We start from the raw sequence: 22,433 nt of genomic DNA on the forward strand, positions 1-22,433 counted from the left end.
TACGTGCTTACAGGCAGAATCTGTCCTTTTACCCTTAAAACAAACATTTAGTCGGAAAAAAATAAGCGGGAAGTGGATTTTACCCCCAAATTAGCAGGAGAAAAAAAAAAGCAATGCTGGGGATCTGTTATCCAGTATATTTAACTTACTATCACTTCATGCAATCTGAATATTATAAACAACAATAATTTTCATTCCTTTTAGTTTTGTAGCCATAAAGCACATAGTATAGCAGTGTACTGTAAATACCACCGCTGTTCTGCTCTGTGTTTGTTTATTCCAGCGTGCAACAATGAATGAATTTCTCTTTGAAGCATCAACATAACATTCATTTTTATAATAGCCAAAATTATTACAAATAACAACAAACCAACCAAGTCTCAAAATCTTTAACTTTAATGCACAAAAAGTTGAAAGAAGTACATAGTAGTGATATTAGATCTACAATTAACAATTATTTGTTATCGATTAATTTATCGATGATGATTAATTGGCAAAAAGAATATTGGCACATTCTGCATATTTTTCATTCAAGTCTTTTTATATGCTATTAAAATAGATTAAAAGACAAGATAAAAAGTAATTCAATTCTTTAAAAAAAAAAAAAAAAAGACTATAAAGATTTAGTTTTCCAGAATGCAATAAGAGGATTCCTCTAGTGAACAACTGATGGTTTGTAGCAAAAGATTCATCTGCAGCTAAAACAATACTTCAAAAATGGCTCGGCTTGTTCTGCTTGACTTAACATCAATGCGGTGGAGGTCTGATCTGTCGATTATGTTTTTGATTAATTAATAATTCAACAGCAAAAAGTTCTTAATAGATTTGTTTTACAGAGTTTGAACTGGTTGAAGCTCAAACTCTGCTATGTGTGGAGTTCTGGGTAGAACATATTTACAGACAAAGTTTTATTTTTTTTAAATTTTAAGTGCAAAATGTATATATTTTTAGTTTTGGTTTAATTGCTGCTCTGACTGACTGTGTTGTTCTTTGAGTCTGCCTAACCCAGTTAACAATGAATTGATTACTAAATTGGCGATTATTTCAAGAATTGATTAATCACGATTAATCGTTTCAGATCTGGGTGACATCAGGCCTTTAAGTCATTAGGGATCAACTTATTGTTGGTTTGGTTGGTACCATCAGGTTTGGTGTTCAGCGTCAGGATGGATATGTAGACATATTCCTAGTTTTATTAAAGCCATTTGCATGCAGAATGCCACATGTAATATGACTGTTTGTTCAGTTCTCTTGCTCTCTGGATGTTTCCTCATTTGTAACAAATAAATGTTGGCTGACGGTCTTCATGGTTTATGTTGTAAAATCTGTAGAGTTTTGGAGCAACACAAGTTAACAAAGGAGCAGTGGGAGGACAGAATACAGACGTGGCACGAGGAGCACAGAGGAATGCTCAGGTGAATGTTTTAATGGTTGTTTTTTTTTATTATTATATAGATTATTTCTATGATTCAAAGGATTGTGGCTAATGCACTTTCTACTAAATTCCAAGGTATTGAACGCGTGTCTCTGTTCACTGTGTCCTTGTGCAGGGAGGACGCCATGATGGAGTACCTGAAGATCGCTCAGGACCTGGAGATGTACGGCGTTAACTACTTCGAAATCAAAAACAAGAAGGGCACGGAGCTGTGGCTGGGCGTGGACGCTCTGGGCCTCAACATTTATGAGCACGAAGACAAGTAAAAAAACAAAAAAACAAATAAAACCTCAAACACATCATTAGGTCTAGTTGGTCTGGCTCGCAGGTTCTTTGCTTTAAAGCAGAGGTGTCCAAAGTACGGCCCCTTGAAATCTGTATCATTCTGACTTTAGTCCAAGAATGATACAGATTTGCAACACTTATTAAACTTAGCTAAATGTTTTCAAAGAGAGTGATCTAAATTCAGATTTTTATAACAGAAATGACTGTTTTGCTAAATTTTCTCAGACGCAAACATGCAAAAACATTACGTTTTGTATCTCTTATTTTCACATTTTCAATCCTGACTAATTTATGCGTTTCAAAACGCTTAGTTTGTTACTGGGTATGTACACGAACATTTCTTTTTGACCCTCCGGTCCTTTTGACTTCTTGATTTTGGCCCATGTGCCCAAAGGTTTGGACATTCTTGCTTTAAACGCAAAGCACCCGTAAACTTTAAAAAGACACTAGTCTTTTCTTTCTCTCTTTTCTTTTTTTTTTTGAGGAGTTGCATGTAGATGTGGATCTATGGTAGCGACCGCTGAAGTTAAAATATGTTGAGGAAATCAAAAGTAGTTAATTGGATTCTCTGTAGAGACTTGTGCTGCTTTTTTCCCCCCCCTCTTCTTTGCGGATCCAGAGGTTGGGATTATTTCCCGTCCTTCTTTGCAAAATAGTCCAAACTTGATCAGATTGGATGAAGGCTTCCTAACGGCATGATGCTGCCACCAACGTGTTTCACACTGGGGATGATATGCTCAATGACGTGCGGAGCTAATTGTGCCACCATCCGTAATGTTTGACATGCAGGTTTTGTATTAATGGATGTAAAATATTAACGTAAATTTACCAGATTTAGCAAGAAAAACTTTCCATGAAAGAAACACAAGATGCAAAAACACCATTAAAGCAATGTCATGAATTAAAATAAGAAATGCAGTAAAAATAAATAAAAACGATGCGTGGTCGGGGAACCCTACTTTAAGAGGCTGATATCAAAATGCTAGTGTCTTTTTAAAGTTACTGTTCCTGAACATTGTTTTAAAGTAAACTTCTCCACAGCTTCATCTCTCCTGACCTGTTCACCGTCTCTCACGGTTTTAATGAAACTGTTTGTTTATGAACGTTGTCCAACAAATTCCACTGAAATCTCAGGAAAAATTGCTGTTCTTTTAATCCCTTTTTATGTATTTGTGATCTGTTGAGAAAAACAAACCCTTTTCCTTCCGTTGCATAACTCTGCTTGGCAGAACGTGGGAAACTTCAGAGTTTTTCTACTTTTGCACCGCCGTGTATGAGGCTGAAAACTGAAAGAGGAGGAGAGCGAAACCACAACAGCTCCGTCACTCTGGATTTATTTACCCCTTTCATAACGTTGACAACCAGCAGATAAAACTCTCAGCTCAAGTGATTTTATTCTTATGCGTTGAGCTCTTGGCACCATTGAATGCTGAGTGCCGTTCCAGACGGGAACGGTAGAAACAAATCAGCACTACCGAAGCTGTGAAAATATGGAGGAAATTGACACCTAGCATTTGAAAGAGAATCATTTGTAAACTTTGTGAGCAAATCACAGTTTCCATCCTAAATGTTCACCCGACATCTCCTCAGATTGTCTCCGAAGATCGGCTTCCCTTGGAGCGAGATTAGAAACATTTCCTTCAACGACAAGAAGTTTGTCATCAAACCCATCGACAAGAAAGCTCCAGTAAGTCCAACCGACTGAACGGAAATAAATTGGTGCCGGTCCTGTGTAAAAATACGGCGATCATTTAAAGCGTAACCTGCGCCGTGCCCTCCCCCTGCAGGACTTTGTGTTCTACGCCCCTCGGTTACGGATCAACAAGCGCATCCTGGCGTTGTGCATGGGAAACCACGAGTTGTACATGAGGAGGAGGAAGCCGGACACCATCGAGGTGCAGCAGATGAAGGCCCAGGCGAGAGAGGAGAAGCACCACAAGCAGATGGAGAGGTACGGTGCCAATCAAGACTCTCATATCATCCTGAAGCTCAATTTGTACTTCTTCTGCTAGTTTGACATGTTTTTTTTCTTTCATAACTCCTAGTGGGCAGTAGGGGGCGGTGTTGTATCAGAAAAAAAATACTTTGTCACAGTGTGTTACTATTAGGGTGGATGTTACAGAAAGGAATAAATAAAATAAATTACACACAAAATAAATGGTATAATTTGCAGCGGGACCAATAAGCAATTCGCCTACGCAAGCCTCAACAAACCTGAGGCTTGCGGGCTAAATGCAGCCCACCATAAATGTTTATGTGGCCTTCTATACCCTAGTGTAGGGCTGTCAAACTCATTTTGGAGTGCTCTTAAAGGGCCGGTTGTGTGAATGTATTGCTAAAACCTGATCACTAACTGGTAAAATGTCAATGAATTCTTCAAATTAAATAATATTAGTGAACATCTTTTCAGTCCCTCTAGGATTTTGTGATTGTTTTGTGATTTCTTTTTGCAATAAAAAAATCAAAGTGATTGTGGTACTAACTTGGAAATATTTGTGATATTTGCTCTTATTTATGACAGTAAATGCGACTTTTTTATATAGATCATGGACTATAATCTTACATCAATTAGGGCTGAGGCAGCCGTTCAGTGCAAGTAAGAAAGTTTTTGACAAATTTTGAGAAAAATCTGCAATAAACTCCCAATTATTAGCACCGAGATTTGTTGGATTTTTTTTCATGAATTTCCATAATAATTCTCAAGAAACTGGAGGAACTGACTAATTTGCAGTAAACAGATAAAAACTGCTCTGATTTGATTGAAAACATAATTTTTAAGCACACTTAGTATTTAGTCTAGAATCTAGAGGGCCACATAAAAAGCTATAGCGGACCAGATTTGGCCCACGGGCCTCGAGTTTGACACACGTGCTCTAGAGAGTCACATAGCAGGAATTTTACGATAACAGTCGTGTAATTACATATTATTTTATCTGTCGAATAACATGAGTTTTTATTTCTATAATGCCAAATTACATCAAAAAGATGTTAAATATTGATGAAGAAAAACTTATCAAACACACAGAGAGGCATACATATTAACACTTTGTTAGATTTAACAGTTTTATGATTACATTCTGCCACAAATCCTTCCTATGTTGCAGTCTTCAGTTGTCTTCAGGCTTTGCTCAACAAACTCAATTCAAAACGGATCTGTAATGTCTTGATGTAAAACACAGATGTGTGTCTTTTAATGTAACATTTTCAATAACTCGACGGCTAACTTGACGTTTGGCTGCGATTTAAAAAAAAAAAAAGAAAAGCAAAGAAAAATCTAGATTTTGTTTTGCGTTTCTCTGACAGAGCGCAGCTGGAGAACGAGAAGAAAAAGCGCGAGCTGGCAGAGAAAGAGAAGGAGCGAATAGAGAGGGAAAAGGCCGAGCTGATCGAGAGGCTGAGGCAGATCGAAGAGCAGACGCAACGGGCTCAGAAAGGTACGACCGGACCGGGAGCGTGCTGCTCCCACGCCGTCAGTCGTCTTTATTGTCACTATATTGTTGAATAAATGACAGATTTTGAGCAGGAAGACGATCTCAGTTTGTTCGGGTAGATAAATTTCAATAAATATTGGTCTAAATTATTATTATTATTATTATTATTATTTCAATAAAAGTAAGATTTGTATCACACATGTAAATGCCATTTTTTTTTAGAAATTACATCCTATGCTAAAGTTTGCACCCTATGCTAACGTTTCAAATGGAAGAGCTTAACTTCCTTCTGTCTCCCTAAAGAACGGCGACACCTGATTGGTTCACCTGCACAGAAACGTTCTGCACCACATTAGCACAAGGCAGAACGTGCATCAGATAATTACTAAAGGTTTAAACAATAAATGCTGATTTATGACATTTGTGTGGTATTTTAAATCCCTACTCATTAAAGGTTATGCAAGTATATCATCAACTATAAACTGCTGCAATAAAAATGTCTATTTGCAGAGCCAAGTGTTTTTCCCCATGTGAATTTGCATATAACAGATAAAGAGTGAAGCTCCTTGTTACACCCTGCCTTTTTTTCCCTCCATTTGCTTCTTCAACTTGACTGCGATTTGAAAAAAGAAAAGAAAGAAAAACCTGGATGACAATTTCTCTTAGCCTCCCTTTTAGAAAAAAAAAAGGAAAACCAAACGCATAAAAGTCAAAAGTGCAGGAATAAAAACTTCAAAGCGAACTTTTTTTTTTTTAGCGGCTCGAGCCCAGAAAGCTCGCTGACCGCAGCCGGCACGTCGATCGGCCGTTTTACTCTGAATGTCCCCACAGAGCTGGAGGAGCAGACGCGCCGGGCGCTGGAGCTGGAGCAGGAGCGAAAGCGGGCGAAGGAAGAGGCCGAGCGGCTGGACAGGGAGAGGCAGGCGGCGGAGGAGGCCAAGGCAGCGCTGGCTCAGCAGGCCGCCGACCAAATGAAGACCCAGGAACAACTGGTGGGTTTTTATTTTTGATTCATTGACTCATCTGTTGCGTCCCCCTTTTTATTGTTATTCATCTCCAGGTTTCAATTTCTCACTTGTCGATGCGTCACAACACATTATGCAGAGCAACAAGCGAGACTCATTCCCTTTTGTTTTCTCAAACTTCTTGTTTTATCACCCAAATTATTTCTGCTTCCTAAATGCCAGAAAACTTGGCAAGGATATTTTTTTATAGAGATTTTTTATTTTGTTGATGTTTTTTTAAACCCCTTATAAGCCTAAGTATTACATTTTATAAGACAGTTTGCCATGATACTCACCAAACGTATGTCAACTTTTGAATTCAACAAAAAAGAAAATCTATAAAGAACATTCCTGCCAAGTTTTCTGGCATTTAGAAAATAGAAATAATTCAGGCAATTGTGACTAAGCTAAAACAAGGATTGATTTAACTGCACACAGTGAGAAAGTTTTTTTATTCCGTGTATGTAAACGTCTGGTTCAAACTTTATATATATATAACATTTTTCATTTTTTAAAGTCAGTTATTGTTACACTTCTATTCAATTTGTCCTTGACTTCAGCGGTGCAGTGTCTGATTACTGATGTCTTTCATGCAGGCTGCCGAGTTAGCAGAGTTCACCGCCAAAATCGCTCTGCTTGAGGAGGCAAAGAGGAAAAAGGAGGAGGAAGCGTCGGAGTGGCAACACAAAGTAATGAAACCTGTCGTCTGTTTGTGACGCGTTTATTGACTCGTTAAAGTGAAAGAGTGGAAATCTAAACCCGTCCCTTCAGATCCTAGATGGTCTTCTCTCCTTATTTGCAGTCATTTTGTCTTCTTTAGCATTTTTTTTTTGTTTAGATAAAGAACCTAGAACCATCCAGGGACAGACAAGAACTCCTAAATAGTGCATAAAATTAAAACCCACATGTCTCTCTCTTTTTTTTTTCTTTTTTTTTCTTTCTCTCTCCTGCGTTTCCCCCCCCCCCGCCGTAACCTTCCAGGCCATTTCAGCGCAGGAAGACCTGGAGAAGACGAGGGAGGAGCTGAAGACGGCCATCACGTCTCCGCCGGCGCCTGAGCACGACGACGAGCACGACGAGCTGAACTCGGAGGCAGAGGCCGAGCTGGTCAGCGACGGCGTCAGCAGCCAGCGCAGCGAAGAGGAGCGCGTCACCGAGGCGGAGAAGAACGACCGCGTGAAGAAACAGCTGCAGGTACGCACACGCATTCTTCTTCAAGAGAAGAAGAAGAAGAAGAGAAAAACACTGAAGGTGTGCCGTGCATCAAATGGCAAAAACACAAAATCGTACCAAGTATATTTTTGTCTTGTTTCCAATGCAGATATCTTAGTGCGCTTAATTTAAGAAAAATCTAACTCAAGAAATTGTCTTGTAATAAGTACATTTCTCTGCCAATAACTTTTTCATCAATACCAGGGAATTATTTACTGGAAACAAGCTCCTGCATTTTGCTGAAAAGTTAGGTTTGTTTCATTTCAAATGTAACAAAATGTACGCAGTCGAATCGAGACTAAAAATACTTGGTAAGTTTTATTGTTTTTACAGTGTAACATCCCTGCTTTGGGTGCTTTTGTGTTTGATTGAATCCTGTGTATAAATCCAGCTGCTCCGTTCAATCCATTAAAGAACATTAGTGAGCCTCTAGCAGAAAGCTAGGAAAGGGTGGTGGCATCAACCAACTCGCTCGCTCTGTGGTTACCTAGCAACAACCTGTTGAGTAACTTGCGCAGCAACAGTTTCAGGTTTTACCGCCGTGTCGCATAACTGCTTAAAAAAACCAAACGAACAGGAAAACCTCCCCAGAAGTATGGAGTGAAAACTATTGATCAATGCCACCAGTTTGGCCGTATTTAAGATATAAAGACCAACCAATAGTCATCAATGTGGACTGAGTCTTTACATCGTGACACGTTTTTCAGCCATATTGTCACACAATAAAACCAAACATAAGCTGATTGACTGGCGAAATGGATTCATAGTTTTATCGTAATATTTTGAAGTTCTGTCGTGATAACAAGAACCAAGATTATAAATAACATTTAAGTCTTTTGCTATTGTGAACCAATTGCGGAGAAAATACTAGATTTTAATGCCTAAACTCTTTCACTGTTTCAAAATTGACACCATTCATATATCCCTCCTTGCCGGCCATACAAGGCCACTTTTTCTGTTGAAAAAGGTCAGTGTTTTTTTTTGTCTTTTTTTTTTACCATTTCACATTCCTTTCCTAAGAGTCTTTACGCTTGGAAACTTGTACTCTTTTGCCTGATTCACGGGCCGCTGCCAATACATCTGTCTACAGATGTGATCTCCCTCTGACCCCATTTAGCGCGACATCACCACACTCCCACCTCTGATATGCAGGAACCTTTCTAGCAAGACATAGGAGCTTCTTTCAGGTCAATAATTCCTCAATATTGATGGAAGAACACCAGTTTCCGTGGCAGATTATTTCACTTAAAAACGGTAAAAATGTCTCGATGCAGCTGAAATAATCTGCCCCTGGAACTAGACGTTTTTTAAAAACAATATTAAGGAATTATTCACTTAAAACAAGCTCCTACATCTTGCCGAAAAGTTACTTCTAGTTTAGTTTTTGTCTTGTTTCTTACGTCTTGTGACCAAAAACTCTTCGTAAGCTGTTTGTGCAGGTTAATTACCATGTTTTGGATTCCACAGTTGGGAAAACGCACAAGAAATCAGCCTGGGGAAAGGAAAGCTCCAGGACGATTCCTTCTAGGAAAAAAGATATTCCACATTGTTTAGTTTGGGGCACAGCAATAACGGCGCTGCTGTCAGTTCCTCAAAGCTGGTTGTAATTATGCAGGCATGCATCACCACACAATATTCATAACCCTAATGTTGCGTAGCCCTAACCCTCCTAAACGTGCCAATTTCGCTTTTGTTCTATTTTTGCGACATTTTAAATGTTTGCTCAAAATTCGCTTGACAATTGGACACAAACGCAGCTAATTTAGCAGATTTCAGTGCTTTTACCAGAATCCTCCTTTTGTTCCTGTTATCAATCTCTAGTTGTTGCTGTTGCTTAATCTGGCTGGGAAATACGTGATTCCCCACTTCTGCTTTCAAAGTTCCCGTTTTTCCAACCTGCCAATTTGCTTTTGTTTTGCTTTTCTGCTACTTTTCAAAGAACCCGTGTAGAAATGATGGCCTTAAATCAGCCATGTGGTTAACATTAGGCAGGTATCATTTTACATTTTTCTTTCTTTTTTTTTTTAAACGAGCCGTCAAAGATGAATGTGGTCCGTAGAGTGTAGACGAGCAAAACGAACTGACAGCAGCATCGGAAATGAATGTGCACTAAAAAAAATCAGTCGGTTTTAAAATGTGATTGGATGCAATCACTGGTTGCGGTTTATATCACTAAAATGCAGAAGAAGCCTTTTGTAAATGTAAATGTTTTTCAAGGATAATGTTTGTTTTTCACTATTAATGCTGAGTCACAGTTATACAGTTAGCTAAAAAACATGCAACACAATTTTAAACATAATTCTTATTATCACAACAGCGCCACAAAATATCATAATGATATTATGTAAGAGCAGCGAGTCTTGGTGGTGGTTTTTATTTTTATCACTAGATGGAAAAACAGATTTGGAGTGAATTCAAAAGACTGCAGAGAGCGAGGATATATAGAGTCGGCTTAGACATTATTCTCTTTCTAGTCTGAAAAAAATTTGAATGAGGCAAAACATAAAAGACTGATTTGAAGGATGGAAAAAGTTATTTTTTTTTGTTAAATTTACGTCTTGCACGTGTTGTGCTTCCTCTGACTTAATTTTTGAAAAACTTTGCTGATGCAAGAAAAAACAAAAGTCTTCATGCAACAAAACCTTCCACTCTGAAGAGTGTTGTAGTTGGTGCAGTCTGGTCCAACTTGCATTCACCAATCGAATCACATCTCAAAAAAAATGTTAAAGCTTCATTTAATTTGAAGCAACGCCATTCGTCGGTGATGCAGTCTGTGTGTCTGTTTTTAGTTTAGTTCTGCGAGCTTGAAATCGGCCGGTTCATTGTCTGTGATGGATTGTGAGACGGCGTGTCCCTCCCTCCCTCCCTCCCTCCAGGCTCTGAGCTCGGAGTTGGCGGAGGCCCGGGACGACACCAAGAAAACCCAGAACGACATGCTGCACGCCGAGAACGTCCGGGCGGGGAGAGACAAGTACAAGACGCTGCGCCAGATCCGCCAGGGCAACACCAAGCAGCGCATCGACGAGTTCGAGTCCATGTGAACGCACGCGACGGTCGGTCGGTCTCATTGCCATGGCAACGCCTCACTTTACTTGTTTCAAAGCCCAAAAGCCTGCTCTTGCCACTCTGGGATCTTTTCTTTTTTCTTTTTCTTCTCTGCTTGTTTCGGCCCAGGAGGAAGAGCAGCAGCAACAGCAGCAGCAGCAGCAGCAGCAGCAGCAGCAGCTGCGAGGCTTTTTTGCGAGTTCAGCCTCATTAAAGCTCTGCCTGCAAGCAGCTGGCCCGTTGCACTCCTGTATGCTACGAGAGGCTCCGCCCTCAACCTAACAAAGCACTTTTTTTTTTTTTTAAATTCAGCTGAGGAAAAAAAACAACAAAAAATGTCGATCGGCAGATGTCCCCCTCTTGCACATCGCTGGTTATTTTAACGCTCGCATGTGCCGTAACTTAAACAATTACTGGACTCCGCCCTGATAAAACTTGAGACTGGACTGAGAATGGATGTGCTTTACTAAGTCAACTAAAAAAGAAAAAGGCCATTTGTAGCTGTAGCTCGCTGACGACGGTGGTACGCTTTAATAATGTACTTTTACTTCTTTCGTCTTTAACATAACTCTGATTTCTTTTCTTTTTTTTTTGTTGCCTTATTCGACCGTTTCTTTTCCGATTTGAGATTCCAGGCTCTTTATCTGTCGTCGTCACGTTAACGTATTCGTGAAATCAGAGTTTGCAAAAGTCACCGACATGCAAACCAGATCTGCTCGTTTTTCATTTCTCTCTGTCCAGTGAGACTTTTGTTCAAATATGTATTTTGCCCCATAATAATAAAGAATGACTTTATATTTCCAATTATGCAGCAAGAGTATGGTCCTCAACAGAAGTTCATGGAGCTGATTTTTGTTTTTGTTTGTTTTGGGGAGAGTCAAAGCATGACATGGCTCTGGTGCACAGTATTGATGAAAACTCAAAGAAATAAGCCTGGAATAGCTGCTTTAAGCCAGTTTGTCTTTTATGCTATCTATTATTAATTTGCATATTGGTCAGATATGACAGATATAGTGCATTGTAATTTTTTTTTTTTTAATAAAGTGAGAAAATATTTATTGGTTACGTATGATTTTAGACATTTAATATTGCCAGTGGCAGCAAAGAAATCTTCCGAATCCGTTTCTTTGAACTTAATTCACTTTTCTTTTCTTTCTTTTTTTAATGTAGATTTGGTTTAATTGTGTTGTTAAAAAAAGAGCCCAGAATAATATTAATTAAGAATGGTTTAAAATCTCAGCAATGTAAAAAGGTCATGAACGTATTGAAGTGTTATCAGGCCTTTATTGTTCTCGGTTAAGTCACATGCAGGACAGTCGGCTGAATTCATGTTCATATCAAAACTCTCATATTAATTATCTTATTTGGAGTGAAATAATTTTTTTTCAAAGACAAAAAAAAATACAGCCACTATGCAAGTGAAATGAACCAAACCAACCTTCAGCACTAAAACTTCAGAAAAAGTTGACTTTTCTTTTTTTTTTTTTTAAAAAAAACCAGTCATTTTTTGCGGGGAGCTGCAGAAATTTTATAATTGCAACATTTGCTAATTTAATAGAACATGTTTTTTTTATTATTATTTTTGCTTTTGTATAATCCGTAAAACAGCCATTTTTATCCAACGTCATTGATCATAATTATGACCGACCCGTCGGCACAGAAAAACCCTTTGGAGCCTCAGGATCCAGCATTGAAGCACATTTTACAATAAATATTTTTATATTTGAGCAGGATAGTTGGGGATACACACGCGGAAAAAATTGTTAGTACCCCTCAATGGTCCCTGAAGTGGCTTGAAATGGACAAAAGTAATAAAAACGTACAAGCTTGAAGACATCTCTAATTTGACGCTTTGCTAGCACCTTTGTTCAGTCGGTGACGTGGCCTGTTAGGGGCTCGACTTTGCAGGAGTGTTGGAGGATCATGTTTTCAAGAGGTTCCAGGTTGTGCTAATGACATTTTTTCGAAACCCGTCGAACTCATTTGATAATCACATCTTCTCAAAAACCTTGATTTAGCCGTTCGAGTTTAGACCTGCTCTGCCCTGACTTGGCGGCGCTTAAGGTAACCACGATGAGGCGGGAGAATAAAACGGCTCTGTGTGCAACTCACACCAACTCTGCGGTAGAGATAATTTCTTTATTTCAAACCACATTGTGTTACAATCTGCTCCCAAAAGTACACTTCTCGCACTACCGTGAAGTCGCAAAAAAAAAAAAATGGAAGGAATAAAAATCCTTCTCCAATAAAAACCTCGGTACCGCAGGTGGCAAACGTCGGCCACGCCGTCTAAAATATTCAGCTCCAAACCCTTTTGCTTAAACACTTTTGTATAACACAATGACTTTGTTTAAAAAGATTTAAGGATACAATTTGTATCAACATTCAGCTACTGTAAATTATGCCAAGCAGGCATGAGTTTTTTTTCCAGAAAGTTCCTCAAGAATTAAAGTAACCCAACTTCTGGATACATAAACCTGAATAATATTAATTTGAACAATTCCAGTTTTAAGTTACATTATATAATTTTAAGAAAAAAACAACTCAATAATAACAATAGGGGAAAACGTAGGCAACACTTAGGAGGCGGCTGGGCGCTAATGTGTTGTTTTCACACCAGTTCCAGTTGAGCCCAAAAAATTCAAACCCAACGCAGATTTTGATTTAATGCGACCAACATCCCTGTTCTCTAGTGGAAGTGATAATTTGGAGGTTTTGGATTAAGTTAATAGCCAGGAGGCCTTCTAATCTGGAAGACTCTGAATTCTTCACAACGATTCGTCTTTTTTGCTGCAATGCCAACAAAGACAGAGATTTTTTTAAGAAGAGTATAAATAAATTTGCATGCAATTTCTTAATAGAATGCAAGTAAATGTAGAAAATTTTAAAAATACAAAGATATATACCCTTTGATGTTTTTTTTTGTTGTTTTTTTTAAAATAAAAACTTAGTTAATTTTGAGTCGGTACCAGTCGGGGTTCTGAATAATTTTGGGCTTAACTGTAGAGTCAAGGAAGGTTGACAGAATTAACTAAATTAATTAATCACAGTATTATAAATTAAACAGCAGAACATTTAGAAAAAATAAAAACTTAATGTCATCATTATTGTCTTATGAATGGTGTAAGAATATATACATAGGAAGTTATTGTTTCCAATATAATTGTGTAGAGCTCAAACGTACGGTAGCCAGTCTTAGACAAGAGAAAGAATTCCCTCTTTCATTTCGAAGGTTTAAACAAATACAGAAAAGACGCCACACAAGTTTGCACAAAAATAAAGAAATAAAATAAAAATGTACTGGCAGAAATCAATACAATTATCCCCCCAAAACGTTGGAAATTTACAACAGAATCGCTCAAAAAGTTGCAGACTGCAGCTTTGCTGAAAAGCCGTGGTGGAACCGTAAAGGAGCAGCGGTCAAGTTTCAATGAACTGGATCTGTTATGAAGAAAATTTGTGCCAAAATTCCTCCAAAACAACAAATATCACTGGGACAGCCTTAAGGAAAACGACTGCAATGTTTTTCTGCCGCTAAACATGATCCTAAAAGCTTTTCAATCATTTTTACTTCATTTCTTTTGGGCGCGGCTTTTCTACTTTGACTTCGTCTCTGGGCACAAACAGCGTCGGCGCTGGATCTGTTGTGCGGTTTTACCCTTGAGGTTAGATTGAAGTAACCATAAATCAAATGATCTTCATGTCATGATAATGCAAAACCATAAGACTGAAAGAGGTACTTTCTTTTCACCATGACTGTTGGTTTCCATTGTGTAGGAGCTGCTTGTCTGGTCAAATCATCTGTAGGTTTTCTTTGCACAGGTTGCACTCGGCAGACACTGCAAGTCATCAGACGGTTAGAAGTTATTCCCCATCTCTGGAAGATTAAACAGACAGAGACCCTGTGTCTTACGCACCACAGTCGTGTAAAAGGCAATAAATTAACAGATTTTAAATAATAATGATAAAAAAAATCTTGATCCAGTATTGACATTTTGGCCCTATACTTTGAAACTATTCTTTTGATGTGACAAAAGAGGGAGGATGTTTGCAGCTTTAGGAAAACAAAATCTGTGCTAAGACATGGTGAAGTAGGAAGTTCGCTGACAGGGGAGTCTGAGCAGAGGAAATGGCTTTTTTCTCAGTGGTGAAAAACAGCTTGGGGTTTTCAAGTGGAGTTTTTGCTATCTCTTGCGGGCGCCGTTACAGTTTCACTTCCCTGCGGGGGGAAATCCACAACATCTCACAACAACCGATGTGGCACCTGTCGGCGCAGACTGAAAGACTAGATCAGCAAGTTGAGCCGGCCGAAGCAGAAATGCGATCAGAGCAGAACTGCATTTCCAACATAAAGAAGAAAGATGAGAGAAATAAATATATTATTTTACGCAGGCCGTGTTGACGGCTCAAGAGAGACGGTTCGGTTTATGCCCTGATATGATTGCCCCAATAGAAAAAGCTAAGACAAAAATAAAACGCACACAATAACAGAAAGTGCCAAAAACCTCATTTCAATAACTTAAAATATAACAAATAAATACGAAGAAGTGTCCCCCTTCAAAGGCCATCATAAACTGTCCATTATGAACTATTATGAAAACGGTTTTAATCCCAAACTTTTCCCATTTTAAGTGCTGAAATAAAAGACACATTTAGACAAAGATATGGTCGTTTTAGGACTTCTATTAGAAAAAACACCATTAGACGAATAGCTTCCCTAACGCTACAGTAGGCTTTCATTGCTGACTTGATTTTAAGAGATTAACCTGAAAAGTTTTAAGAAACACGCTGCAATTTCTCCATCAAAATTGAGGCTGCAAGCTCTTGAGCATCCGTCATGTGAGGGTTTTTGGCCATCACCTTCCTCACCAAATCTGGTGGGAAGATGGCGCATAAGTTGACGAAAACCCTCTCCCTTAGGTCCTGGTACTGACCCGAGGAAAGATGCCCCGAGTAGTGGTGCTCGTTCTGCAGGTGGCTCCTGTGAGTGGCGATGGACCTGAGGGACTGCTGTGGGGGCGGTGGGACACTTGAAGCTGATAGACCGTGGGGGGATGATGGGAGTTGCTGACCCCAGGGGGTGTGCCAACCCTTGCCGTGAAGTGGGGGAAAGCTCTTGTAGGAAAACAGATCATAGCAGGGCCTGGTTGATGGCTCGTGGTGGGGTTCCCAGTGCGTCTTATGCTGAGGGTGTTGGGTTGACCCAGAGTAGTTTCTTCTACAATTAACTGGTGATCCTTTGTACATTGTGGAGTTCTGGAGGTCACCTTCCCACGAAGTCGACGTGTTCGGACTGAAGGGCGAGTTCTGGCAGTGAGGATGAGCAGCAGATGTTTGAGGTAGACGAGGGGGCTGTTCCCCCAGACAGTTGCCTACAAGTAGATGCTGATGCTGTGGTACGATGTTTGCTGAAGGGGTCTTGCGATGGCGTGGAGATGCGTGAGAGCTAACTGAACAAGGAAGTTCCTCAGAGACAGACCCTGGAGGTCTCTGCGGCCTTTGAGTAACAGAGTAACCATAAGGGGAATGCTGGCCCGAAACCAGGCTTGCCACATGACCATACGAGCCATTATAGTGATGATGGTAGTGAGGAAGGTGATGTTGGCACTTGGGGCTGTTATCTGACATAGAGTCGGGGGAAAACGAATCTGAGCTAAAGCTGCCATCGCTGCTGCATTCGGATGGCAGAGAACCTGCTTGCAGATCAGCAGTTAAGAGACTTTCTGGGGTCTGTGGCACCACAAGACGGAGACTTGAGTAGGCCTTTACCAGAGACCTGCAGCCCACCTCTGGAGAATCACATCTGTTGTAACCTTCGACTAAACCCAAGCTGTAGACTCCACTGCTTTCCTCGAGTTGCGCCCAGCTGTCCAGATGTCCTAATGAGTGGGACAACCCTGATGAAGTATGTCCCCCGATGACTTGGCTTCCCTTGTACGCTTCTTGTTTGGAATAACTTTGGAGTCTGTCCTCAGTGAGATCAGAGGGCGCGCTCCGAGGACTCTGGTTTGGTAGTTTACTGCCCTGTCCCGGGTCGGCTTCAGGCATCTCTTCTGGTTGACTGCTACTTTGGCTCGTCACCATCATTGTATGTTCCAACAGGCCTCTGGAAGTTACTGACGAATTTCTGGCGCTGGCACGGAGCTCATCGGCCACCGAGCGCTGGGGCTGACTGCCTCTTTCTGGGTGGTAAAACTTACACTTGTGGCCATATGTGCATTTCTTCCCTAGGAAACAAAGAATAGATATATTTTCCTCATCAGTGTACTATAATCTGAAAAGTATCAGTATGTCTTGTTAATATTAAAGTATTTGTTGTTGCTGCAGCTCCTCCAGTGTTACGGTCACGTTTCTGACTGTGTCCCTTACCATTTTAGTCCCTTCTTTTTGCTCAATAAGGGAGAATCACTTCCTGTTTTTGTTTTGTCCCTATAAGTGGACTCTCTTCACTGCTCCCTTCGTGGCGTATTTGGAATGCTATGAATTTTCTTGCATCCTTCCCCTGCTTGATACCTTTGAACAATGAAATGCTTTTTATCCTTTGTAACCTCACTCCAAACTCTGCATTAATCACCAGGACAAAGGAGCAAGTAAAAGTTCTGAATGTTGGCGTCTAATCAATAAAGTATTAGTTTAAAGCTGTCCACCTTTGAGACTTTAGGTTATTGCAGGCTTCTATTTTTCAATATTTCCCCTTGCATAATTTAGTTTTTTATTTGGTAATTTTTTAAAACAATACTTTGCATTTCCACAAAAATATGATATTTTAACATACCATCTATGAAAGTCACCATAACTTCTTGTTTTATGGCTGTTTATGGATTTACTTTGATTGCAAGAGGAACGCTACAAGACCTGACAACTTCTTTTTGGGTTGATGACTTTCTCAGTTCAATTCCAGAAGTGGACCAAACATCTGACCAACAATTTGATGACGACAAAAATACCAACAAAAAAACCCCCCATGAAATACACATATATTAAGATACAATACCATAAGGACAGGGCTGCTTCCTGGGTTCAGGAGCAACAGGCCTCTTCCGCAGGAAATTTTCCAGGCTTGGTCCATGGCGTCCAAGAGGATCATCTGGAGGCATGAATCTAGTCGCACAATTCATAAAATTAGATTGAAATTAGAATAGTTCAAACACACAACAGCCAAGGTTCGCCTTTTTTGTTTTGCAATCAAAAGAATCAAAATCTCATTGTCTAAAAATCGAGTGCTCTCTGTCTGTCGTGAACGAGTTGCTCTTTCCATTTCCGTCAGTTTAATAGCCCTCAATTTTCCTGCTAATATGGAAACTTTATCCAAAGAACGTCCCAAATGTTTTCGGTGGTTGATTTAATTAAAGGGAAGGGGTCGTAAAAAAAAAGTTGAGGCTTAATTTTTTTTCCTGTCACTGACTGGATTTGCCAATAGATGCTTACTTGTCGTTGACAAAGGAGTACATCAGCAGGCGCTCATCAATGAACTTCTTCCACTCTGGCTTCTCGTTGGCTAGGTCTCTGTAGTTGTCATTGGAAACTATTATGCCATCGGATTCATATGCCAGTTTGACGATGAATCTGTCGTCATAGCAAACCACACGTCGCCCCTGCACACGCCGAGATGGAGTGAAAACCAGTATCTTGTCTTTCTCTAGTCGCCTCAGGATCTCTTGATCTACAAAAAGAGAACGGAGGACAAAACCCCAGAGGAAGAAGTTGATCAGCGCTTGCCTTTGTCTCGTGGAGGGTGAAGTTTCCCTCCAATAGTGAAGGCACATGCGTCATGCGGGGATTTAAGGTATTCCTGAAAGCGGAGGTGGGCGTTACCGGTGATGAGAGCATCAGGTCGCGACTGCTCCTTCCTCCAGGCGGGGACAAAAACCGTGATGTCACGGTGACCTCGATCCAAGAACCAATCAACAGCCAGCTGGATCCCTTGGCACGAGAACACTTCCTTATTTCCATGACTGCATTGGCAGAAAGAGATATAAGGTACATTTAGTTGTCGTTACATAAGTTGCTCTACAGTTTGACAGTTCAGTTGACTTTGAGCAATGTCTGCGTATGCTAAACTATTAAACTGGATGACTTTACGTTTTACCATGACAGTGAGGTGAGCTGAGTCATATCTAGCAATCAGTCACTGACATTTTACTACTCCCACAATGCAGTTGTGATAAACATAGGCACAGTGCCTTAGGAGTGAATTGAAAAATGGTTGAACCTCAACCGCCATTGGCTCTGACTGAAACTATTGAAACTGAAACATTAGCCATCTAGGAATCCAGAATCTAAACACCAGGAAATTCCCTGAACTTATTGTCCTGAAAGAAAAACATTAAACACAAACATCCAGTAAGTGGTCAATGAGTCCTACGTTAAATTTCACCTGATCCATCACTTCAACTAGCTTACATGGCATAGGGGACTTTTGGCAAAAAAAAAACACATCAAAAACGGTTATTGTAAAAAAGAATCGTGGAAACTGAACGTGCATCGGCCTTTTAAAGGACGTTCCCATTCTATGAAGGAATGCTGACCTTCTGCCATGCAAAAAGGTTGCTCGGTTTTCTGCTTGCTCTTCGGTAAGACTGATATCATTTTCCAAGGTTAAAAAAGTGACTATCCAGGTTGTCTTAAAGGTAGACTTGACTGATGTTTCTGTTGTCAAAGTTCATCTCCTGTTGAAAACCCAGCCTGCAGCCCATCATCAAGAGGAGAATGAGATGACGAGCAGGCACTGTTGAGTATCTAAAATCTTGAATTCAGGTCCCAAAAGACCAACCAGAGCTGTTTGGTTTGCTTTAAACCTTCCAGATTTTGTTTCCTGATACGTTTACCAGGTGTGAAAGCCCATCTGAACTCAAACTCTAGTATATCTGAAAAAGTGAGTCTTGGTTCACTAGCAAGAGAAGAATGCAAAACTGTATTATCAAGCAAACCAAAGACAGCAAGTAATACAATGGAAAGATATTAGACATTATTTATGAATATATCACTGATGTCAAAGCTTGAAATCCTTTTAGTGCCACGGCTTGGCGTTTCTGTAACCACAGCAGGACGCCATGCTCTCTCCCTCTCCGCTCTAGTTTTTGCGTGCAGAACAACGCTGCTTCACCTGTTGCTCATCCTGAGCGGCTTCTAGTGACGGCACTTCAAACGAACAGCTCGTTTGTTGCATTAGCTTCTCAGCATGCTCACGCTCCTTGTGGGACTGACCACGAAAGAACTTGGCGAAGTCGTGCAATGCCTGATCATCCCGGTCAAAGAAGTAGCCCATCGACAGGTAGACGTAGGAGGCATACAGCTCCAGGTTGACCCGCCTGTTGATGGCAGCCTCGCAGTCCTGACGGTAGATCTCGTTTGGTCCACTTTCAGAACTGAGAAAGTCAACAACCCCCCAAAAAGTTGCCAGTTCTTTTCCATAAAACAAGAAGGGGAAAATGCCTGATTTTATATTTTTTGAGCACATTTTAGCTCATTGTGTCTGGGAGAACGCATGTTTTGGAAATGTTAGCAGCCATCTTGGAAGACATTGACATAAGCTGGGAATCTTTGCAAACTAGAAAATACAAAAAGATACTCCTGCTGCAATTAGCGTTGTGCTAATGATCTCCTAGAAGATTTTTTGTGTCATATTTTTGTTTTCTTGCCTTTGTTTTAATAATTTGGTGAATCCCCTGCCTTATACTGTTTGGTTTTATTTCTCTTGTCAATGTTTTTCTGCCAAGTATCCAGAGTGGACAGCAGTAGTTTGTATTTGAATCGCTGTAACGTTCAGAGGTTTGTTGTGCCCAGCAGCCTCTCCTGCTCACCTCTCGGTACAGGGACTCCCATCTATTTGTAATCCAGTATTCACAGACTCACCTGTGCGTGGATTTGTCTGTGGAACTTAACTCGAAATTACCTTTTGGAATAATTTTGTAGAGCTGATTTAAAATATTCAAGAAAAGCCTAATGCTACTTGACGTAACATTGGCTGGCATTTACAAAGCAGCCAGTTGAGAAGCGCCTTTAGTTTTTCTTGCTTCTGATTGGCTAAGCCTGCAAAGACAGAAATGCTTGTAGATGTTAGCTTCTGCGGTAGTCCACTGCATATGCATATTAATGCATATTAAAGTATATTTAGTGTTTAGACTATTAAAATAGCCTGCTAGAAGCGCTACACTTTTTGGTAAAAGATTTCGGTTCAGAAAATATATCCAAATATATACATTGAGGATCACATCACAACTCAAAAAAAAAAAAAAAAATCAGATCTCAATAGTGTTTGCTAATGTCAAAATTCAGTTAGGTACTCCTATTATGAAACCTCACTGAAAAAAAAACTGATTATTGCCTTTTTGAAATAAATCTGTTACGCTAGAGTGAGCTGCTGTCCTCTGTCTGCGGAGAAAGAAGAGCTTTGCTCCTCACCTCATGGCTACGTTGCTGCCGTCTACGACGACGGGCCGAAAGTTGTCTTTGTCGTCCAGCAGGGGAGAAGGGGACGGCAGCCGGCAGGACTCCAGGGACGAGCTGGAGGCCAAAGAAGACAAAGAGGAGGAAGGAGACTGGGACACAGCTGGACCTTTCTGCTGCTCCATCTCTGTCTTTGTCCCCAGCTTGACCAGCTCTCCCAGCATGTCGTTAATAAGTGCGTCTGGGCCCAGTTTCCTCAGGACTAGCAGCACCAGATCCTCGGCGTAGCCCAGCTTCAGAGCGAACTCGACCTTGGTGCGTCCGTCCGAAACGAGCTCCGCAGGAGCTTTCGACCGCGTTAGATCTCCTGTGGAAGGGCGTGGCGCCAGGTCCAGCCTGACCTGCTTCCACTGCAGAGAGGAGCTCCCAGGTAAGCCCAGCTGATCTCGGTGGGAGACGTCGGAGCTAACCTGATGCTGTTCTTCTTCATTGTCGGAAATGGCGCTCTCCTCTGAAAAATTGCTGCTGCTGCTGCTGTAACTCAGGTTTGTACTGAGACTGTTTGTGCTCCCGGCGATGCTGTAGCCGCTCCTGCTTTGGGCTCCGCCTCGGACCTGCGAGACGTCAGAGGCCTTCAGTGTGTTTGGGGGCGTCTGCTTCTCAGCACCATCCACATGGAGATAGTCCAGATCCAGCCCCAGGCTGAGCATGTGGCCAGTTCCATCATCCTCCAGATGGTCCTTCAGGCCCATGAAGCCTCTTCATACATCCAGCTCCTCTTCCTCTGTGAGCTCCCAGGCACCGGATCAAGCCCACACCAGTATCCAGCCGCTCACAGACAGACAGACCCTGCAAGGGAAGCAAGGAGGGGAAAAACCCAAATTGCCAGTTAGTTTTAAGGAAAATACTGCAGAATTTGCACATTGGATTTGTATATTCAGGGCAACTATGAGCAATTTATGGGAGCTGAAAGAACTTGCAAATGGATTAAGTCAGAGATTACCTGAAGTGAAAGACACAGTTTGATTTCGGGGTTGTTCTCCCAGTGCACTAAACAGGCCTCTGCTTTTAATCCAGACAAGCTGCTGCTGGCCAAACCTCCCCGCGCCACAACTCTACATGTACAGTTGCACGTGAAAATGGCTGCAGACAGACTCGCAATCATACAAACGTACATCTTTGAAAAGCAAATGCGGCGCCTCCTGCAGAACCAGCAAGAATGCAAGTCGTTTCTGGGTGGTAAGTCATCGACAAAGCGCTTCTCTTTTCCAGCAGCCGCTGCACAGCGCATACAGCTGTAAAACCCAGATGACCAAACGTGCTGGAACTCGCTTCGGTTGCTAGGTAACGGCACAGTGCCGGTCAATTAACAGGGTTAGGTTTTTGAATACCTCCCTATAGTCAAAAACAGCTCAGTGGGGGTTTTGTAAGCGCTTGGGTTTTAGAAGCAATTGAGACCCAAATGGAAGTACGAAAACATGCAAAAAGGGATTTGAATGATTTTTTTTCCCATAATAGGTCCTCTTTAAGAAATGTAAGAACATTAATTAACTCTCTGTCAGTCGTGGACTGCTGGTTAACCGTGTTTCTGTGCAGAGAGAAGGACTTCTGAATCCTGAGTGTTTGCAATCC

At 40.9% G+C, this 22,433-nt stretch overlaps 2 protein-coding genes across 6 annotated transcripts in view; one reads left to right on the plus strand and one right to left on the minus strand.

Moving 5' to 3' along the window:
• The window catches only part of LOC116722832 (radixin), a 77,609-nt gene extending 66,393 nt beyond the window's left edge, over nt 1–11,216 (plus strand). For 3 of the 4 annotated variants that reach the window (XM_032567165.1, XM_032567166.1, XM_032567168.1), the window contains 9 exons: nt 1,332–1,415; nt 1,551–1,697; nt 3,311–3,407; nt 3,508–3,671; nt 5,024–5,154; nt 5,983–6,143; nt 6,752–6,844; nt 7,137–7,349; nt 10,244–10,408. In XM_032567165.1, the coding sequence (XP_032423056.1) occupies nt 1,332–1,415; nt 1,551–1,697; nt 3,311–3,407; nt 3,508–3,671; nt 5,024–5,154; nt 5,983–6,143; nt 6,752–6,844; nt 7,137–7,349; nt 10,244–10,408 (1,255 nt within the window). Of the gene's footprint in view, nt 1–1,331; nt 1,416–1,550; nt 1,698–3,310; nt 3,408–3,507; nt 3,672–5,023; nt 5,155–5,982; nt 6,144–6,751; nt 6,845–7,136; nt 7,350–10,243 lie in introns of all 4 variants that reach the window. The other variant, XM_032567167.1, reaches the window with a different exon arrangement.
• A 232-nt stretch (nt 11,217–11,448) lies between these two features.
• LOC116722831 (probable ribonuclease ZC3H12C) overlaps nt 11,449–22,433 on the minus strand; it is a 28,770-nt gene continuing 17,785 nt past the window's right edge. For both annotated transcript variants that reach the window (XM_032567163.1, XM_032567164.1), the window contains exons 2-6: nt 20,817–21,650; nt 18,228–18,367; nt 17,841–18,075; nt 17,407–17,513; nt 11,449–16,639 (exon numbers count right to left, since the gene is read on the minus strand). In XM_032567163.1, the coding sequence (XP_032423054.1) occupies nt 15,189–16,639; nt 17,407–17,513; nt 17,841–18,075; nt 18,228–18,367; nt 20,817–21,553 (2,670 nt within the window). In that variant the 5' untranslated portion in view covers nt 21,554–21,650 and the 3' untranslated portion in view covers nt 11,449–15,188. The remainder of the gene's footprint in view (nt 16,640–17,406; nt 17,514–17,840; nt 18,076–18,227; nt 18,368–20,816; nt 21,651–22,433) is intronic.

The sequence above is a fragment of the Xiphophorus hellerii genome, chromosome 7 (assembly GCF_003331165.1).
Source record: "Xiphophorus hellerii strain 12219 chromosome 7, Xiphophorus_hellerii-4.1, whole genome shotgun sequence".
Taxonomy (NCBI): Eukaryota; Metazoa; Chordata; class Actinopteri; order Cyprinodontiformes; family Poeciliidae; genus Xiphophorus; species Xiphophorus hellerii.